Genomic DNA, 6759 nt, shown 5'->3' on the forward strand with positions numbered 1-6759 from the left:
ACTTTTGATGATTGCAAACTATCTGCTTTCATTGAAGTCAGCTGATGGCAAGTTGCTAGTGAAACATAAAAGGAAAACCTTTATTCTGGGGTTCGTTATAACCATCAAATCCACAATTGAAATGGCGACAATGATGCTAACTCAACCAACTAATCCATTCAAATATCTCCTGACCTACAAGTATTCCCAAGATCGTATTGAGCTTTTATTCAGTTGTATTCGTTCCAGAGGAGGATGGAACAACAATCCAAACTGCCTTCAGCTGAAGTACACTCTTCGACATATGCTACTGAAGAATTCAATCACCGCTTCAACAAATGCCAACTGCCAGATCCTAGATCAGCATTCAGTCATCCCAGTCCTACATAGCAGGAAGCATGCATCTCCTCTGAAAGAGAAACCTACAACCAATGTTGTTGAAGAAAATCAAAACGTAGAGATGGAATCATTGATTACGCACTTACAGCAGCCTCTATCAGAGTTCACCATGTATGTCTTACACTACATCTCTGGTTTCATAGTTTCAAAATTGCTCAAGAAAATACACTGTCCACAGTGTATTGGTGACATTACAGCTTCAGCCAGTCACAATCAAGTGCAAACCTACAAACCATGTGATGACATGTATGACAAAGCCTCTTCATTCACTTCCTTTATCAACAAAGGTGGTCTTCACATTCCTTCACCGTTTACTCTTAAAGTTGTGGCAAGTGCAGAGCAAGTATTCAAGTGTTATGTGTCATCAGGTAACCATAACAAAATCTCCAATACGAAGAAGCTGAAAGAAAAAATGTTACAAGAAGTCAGCTACAAGTTTGCTGAAAACGGTACAGAACAGGAAAGCCATGGATATTGCTTGAGTGAAACACTGTTTGACAACCACAGTGTGTGGCTTATTAAATTCATTGCAGATCAATTTTTCAGATTGAGATTGTTCACCTATGCAAAAAGGTACAATGAAAATGTTGTGAGAGCAGGAAAACCAAGTAAAAGGCACCAACTGAACAAATATACTTTGTTTCGAAACGAATGATTTAGTTTAATTAATAACTAATCGATCTTCAAATAATGTATTTATAAATATAGCCATGCAATATGTTTTTTATTGCATTCTTTGATACAAAGTTTTTAAAATTGAATACATACAATTTGTTACAACCTTACCTGGCAATGTTATTCTTTCTAGAGAGGTAACTTATGCCGTATATTTGTTGTGTTTACAAAACTGACCGAGTTCCACTCATACACGTTGCCGCCATATTGAATTTTAACCGTTCGTGCGCGGAGGTCTGGTTCGGTACCCAAGCAGCCTTCATGATCCGTTCGGTACCCAAGCAGCCTTCAATGTACTAGAGCGAGCCTTCCATATGTATAGAGTTCACTGGAAGGGACTAAATGGATTCCCGAAATATCACATATTCGAGCCCTCTTGACCTTGTAGCTCAGTTGGAAGAGCATTGGACTAGCAAATTAAAGGCCGTGGGTTAATTTCAAAGTTTATAGTCATGTCCGCCGGCGTCAGAAAATTTCAAACAATTCTACATGACCTTCTTCGGAATTCTCCAGATTTTTCAACCGCAAAATTTATAACCCTTTACAAGTTAACTTCGAAAATATTATGACGGAAAATCTTTTATAGCAGTCTTATTACCGCGCCTGTGCAGGCAAGCAATAAGCATTAGCCAAAAATTGACATGTCTTTATTTATTCCTTCATCGCTAACCTAACTATACGTAGAAATAATACTAAATTACTGTTTTTCACTGCTACAAATACAGAAAAGATTTGAAGTCATTCATTCAAGTTACTGCATGTCATATCTTAATATTTTTGTACGAGGTGTCTTCATTTGAAATATGATATTTCATAATGGGAATGCAATGTCGTCATTATCAACCGGTACAATGGCATCAAGGGCACCATATTGGGGACAATTATTCCAGTAAAGCATGGGTTTTTCTTGGATGCCATCTGTAGTATTTGAAAAGCATTGGTCCCTCGTTCCACGGTGAGGTCCAGCTTGGAATCTCCATCCGTGTAATTAGTGAAGTGTAGTCTAACATGAACTGAGATGGTCTGAAATCATGAAATTGCAGCACAAGGAATTTATAACGTCAAATTTTCGTTGTTTTCAATTCACTACATGGGGAAAGATTATTACATTTAGCCTCAACGGACAACGATGTCCTTTGAGTTTTGCCAAATATTTTTTCAAAAATAGGAAATTTTATTATATGAGTATATCGAGATTTACTATTGGCACAAAGAATATATTGGAGATCGTTCCTCGCCAAAGTAAATTGACCGCAGATATTTCTTCACTACTGAGGTTGTCCTATGCACGTCAATTTGGCAGAAATTTTTTTTACTTAATGTTCGAGATAACTTCGAAATACAGTGCAGTCCTGAAATAACAAAAACCGCGGTTACCTAGGTTAAACCTCGGTCTGATCGTGGTTGAACCAAGGTCAGACTGAGGTCGAATCGCGTTGCGTACAATTAATCTTAATAACTTTGTTACACACATGCTCAAATTTGCATTAGGTTTACTCTTACTAATTGTACTCACTGATTTAGCTATTCGCTGTGTTCATCATGAGTTCAATAAATAAAAGATAATTAAACGTATGATGTTAACTGAGTCCCGATTAAATCGGTTATAATGAATCTACCTACAATTTTTAATAATCGAATCCAAAATACAAAATGCGATTAACTGTCCCCAAAAGCAACGAAAAGTGCCAAAATGACCACGGTAGGCACAGTTTTCTTCATTTCTCGATCTATATAAAATAGAGTAGTATCACATTTTTATTTTTTATAGAAGAACTGATTTAAGCAGTAATGTTGTGAACAGTTGAGTGACACGTGCGGTTGGACGCGTGCGCACGTGAACATTTCTGTTTGCATGTACAGGGTACAAAGAGCACGATTGCGATGGCGAAAACATGTTGTTAAAATGGTTACACAAATATATTGTTAACTAAATATGTTAAAGGGTTCATATTTTAAAAATCGAAACTTCAAACTTTTATAACAAGTAACGTGAAGGTTAATATTAAATATCTACGGGCACCCTAATACAATGCCGTCAAAAATGATAAATTTGCTCAAAAATGATAAATTGGGATGCGATCGCTTTCCCGCTATATTTTGGCAATCTTCAAACTTTTGATATTTCGCCAAAGTATTGATAGCCTACACATGAAATAATAAGACTCACACATTTACATATGCACTGTAAAACCTGTAAAATGTCACGCAGTGTGCGAAAGGCAGAAATGAAGCAAATAATAAAATTCCATCATGGTTTGCACGCTCAACATTTTTATTAAACGACTTTATCGCTTTATAGTGCAATGTTTATCGCGTCATCATTGCACTAACTATACTTCAATTAAGGAAGTTGGAAGAGTGACATTTTTCCCAGGGAATAATTTTCCATAATCAAAATCGTGATTTCTAGCAATATTGATTGGATTTGCATGTTGTTTGGGAAAAAAATAACGCAACATTTATTTCATTTATATTGACGCACAATCTCGAAATAATTTTGCGGAACTTATACTTACTTCACGAAACTGACATATATCTTCGCTCGAGCAAGCTTTGAACTTATTGTTTCTTTTTCAAGACTTTTTATTGCTCCGTTGTTTCTCTGGCTCTGTTCTGTGCTAAGTGATTTCAGTTCGCGGTAAGTCGCAAGCATCAGCGTACATTATATCATGCTTAGCAGGCTGGGCTTTCAACTGCGACGGAAGGAGTTGAGATCGACCATTTGAAGGCTTTTTCTTCGCGAATTTATTTTGTATGCCGAATTTTCCTCCATGTAATTTACTATACACTAAAACATGTTTTCAATCTCAACTGTGTTTCAATGCACTGGTTTGTGGTCGAGACGCGCGTTCGGGAAACCATCGAAAACATACCTGAAAGAAGCGAAACTTGATTTTGAGATGCATGGTCTTCCTAGCAACAAAATCACATCAACTACCGACAGGTATTCAAGTAGGAAATATAAGAGGGAGCATTCAACAACAATTACAACATTAAAAATTGGACACAATAAGCGTCGTAATGAACGCGAAATCATCTGCCATTTTACGGAACCGGGGTGCATGCAAGGACAACAGCATGCATCGTTTATTGAAGTGATCTAGTTCAGTAATCTGGAAACGTGTGGGGAAAAAATTTCACGCAAAAAAAGGAAAGTAATCCTTGAAGATATTGCGAATTGCGATTGCGACTGCAAATATTTGAGAAGTACACATGTGGAAAAGTTGGTTGCCGTTCGGTTGAGTAGACCAATAGAAACCACAGACGACCACAAGAAAAAATCAGCACTTAAAAATACAGTTGGTTGCAATTCGCTTCTGAACGGAGTGCTATGCACAAAACTGACTACTCAAAATAACACGACAATTATAACCTAAAATCTCTGAAGCCTACGAAATTTAGTTCAGTAAGATAATTATAGAGGGCTTGAAAAGATTGTTGTTTGTCATGCATGACATGTACAGTACATGCACTGTAGAGAAATAACCTAACAAAAAGCGCGGTTAAACCGAGGTCAAACCGAGGTCGAACTCCGGTTAGACCTAGGTTGAATCGTTGAATCGCCGAATCACAGTTGCCAAATTCAGAATGGTCGTTGAGTCGCTAAAATGAATGCAAATACACTGGCGGTCAAAAAGAACTGCTCAAATGTTGCTATGGTCGTATGTAACAGGAATCGTAACAATCAATCTTTTATTGTACACTAGTGGTCAAAAAGAACTGTTTAGATACAAATTCATAAAGAAGAAGCGAATATAGGAGAGAGCTTCATAGGCATTTTGGATAATTCTCTTATTCCAAGCAATATTTCAGTAATGTAATGCAACCTGCCACACTTCCAAGATGACCGAACAATGGTTTCATGGGAAGAGGGAATGACAGAAATGGATTGGCCTGCACAGTCCAAATACCTTAACCCTATTAAAATCTGTGGGACAATGTCAAGGAGATAGTGCAAGAAAGGAATTAATTCATAAAGCGTTCATGATTTATGGGTTGCTTTAAAGACTGTCGATAGGATGAATTTCTTTTGACTATAACGTCTCTTATCATAACTCAACACTTCGTTATACTAAGACAGCTTTGTATATTTTTACCTACTAACTACAATGCATTCCTTTATATATACAACACAACCGGATGTGCAATTATTCATGAACATAATTACATATCATTACATCCCCCCTTCTCTGAAGAAACTATAATAGTTTTTTTTAGTGTCATTTCAAAGTTTTCATAAGGAACTATAAACTACATACTATAAACTACTGTTCAACGAAATATGTTCAACAAATTGTCCAAACAATGGATATGTCGATTAACCCATAGACTATATATAATGGTCTAACTATAAAAATAAACTAGTAAGTTAGGTCAGTTCCTAATATTACAACAATCTTGATATCGAGACGGTTTTCGAACAACTCTTCCACTTCGCGTTCTCAATTGACCATCTGAAATAACTTCTGTTGTTTTCGCAGCCGTGTGCTGTTCTTCTGGAACTTTCTCAATTTCTTCATCAGGTTGACCACTGGGTTGGACAATAACGGGATACTCACATGGTCGTTGCTCAATGTTCCTTGTAGTACTTGTTTCACTCTCGGGGGGATGGGCATTAAAGGGTGCTGTACTTTCCTCTGGTTGATCCCTTGAATATTTAAGATGACGTCGATTTCGTCTGTAAACTCTGCCATCTTCTGTTCGAACTTGATAGGAACGAATGTCTATTTTCCCTTCCACTTTCGCTTGTACCCATGGCTTACGCTTCTCTGCTATCTTTAATGGTTTTATACGAACGAGATCACCGTCTTTCAATTCAGGTAGCTCTTTCGTGCCTTTATTATAGTAATAAGCTTGCTTGCTTTTCTGTTCCAACAACTTACGTTCAAGATTTTTCGGAATACCAGGCTTAAGTAAGCTCTTAGCAATTGGCATTAATGTCCTCGTCCTACGGCAAAATAAACGCTGGACAGGCGAGTATCCAATTCCTTCGCTTGGGGTATTCCGCCAGTCAAGTAAAGACAAATACAGGTCTCTACCACTCTCTTTCGCTTTTTTCATTAACCGTTTAGCTGTCCGTACCGCATTCTCCGATTTTCCATTCGACTTCGGATATCCAGGGGAGCTGGTGATATGCTCGAACTCAAACTCTCTCGCAAACTCACAAAATACTCCTGAATTATAAGGCGGTCCATTATCAGTGATAAGCTGATCAGGAACTCCATATCTTGAGAAATGCGACTTCAGTTTTCCTATGACTTCGTCAGAAGTTTTGCTTCTCAATTGATCTAACTCAAAGAAATTGGAAAAGTAATCAACTGTCAGTAAAAAGTCACTTCCATCGTACTCAAACAGGTCACAGCCAACCTTCTCCCATGGCCGTTCAGGAATGGCATGACATGACAGATCAGAGGCTCTTTCTGTTGATCTTGTGGATAAGCGTTGCACGTTGGACATCTCAAAATATAGTCAGTAAGTTCTTTAGTCATTCCAGGCCAGAACACACTGTCTCATGCGCGTCTTAAACAGCCTTGCACTCCAATATGACTTGCATGAATTCTTCTTTTCATCTGTGGACTCGCTCCCAACGGAATAACTAATCGCTCTCCCTTGAAAATTAACCCATTCTGGATTGACAATTCATCGCGGAAGGTGAAGTACTCTCTCAGCACTGGTGGTACTTGCTCTTTCGTCTCCGGCCAA

The 6759-nt window shown here is 37.8% G+C and overlaps 1 protein-coding gene across 1 annotated transcript; it reads right to left on the minus strand.

Annotated features, from left to right (window-relative positions):
* Nucleotides 1-5430: 5430 nt before the first annotated feature.
* LOC114536716 (uncharacterized protein K02A2.6-like) lies at nucleotides 5431-6520 on the minus strand. The gene has a single exon (XM_028558068.1). The coding sequence runs from the start codon at nucleotides 6511-6513 to the stop codon at nucleotides 5431-5433; it is 1083 nt and encodes a 360-aa protein (XP_028413869.1). The 5' UTR covers nucleotides 6514-6520.
* Nucleotides 6521-6759: the final 239 nt, after the last annotated feature.

The sequence above is a fragment of the Dendronephthya gigantea genome, unplaced genomic scaffold (assembly GCF_004324835.1).
Source record: "Dendronephthya gigantea isolate DGI-Jeju-01 unplaced genomic scaffold, DenGig_1.0 000143F, whole genome shotgun sequence".
Lineage (NCBI taxonomy): Eukaryota > Metazoa > Cnidaria > Anthozoa > Malacalcyonacea > Nephtheidae > Dendronephthya > Dendronephthya gigantea.

What these genes read in the sequence shown, in the direction of transcription:
- LOC114536716 (XM_028558068.1), bottom strand. Translation starts at nt 6,513, where the DNA reads ATGTCCAACGTGCAACGCTTATCCACAAGATCAACAGAAAGAGCCTCT.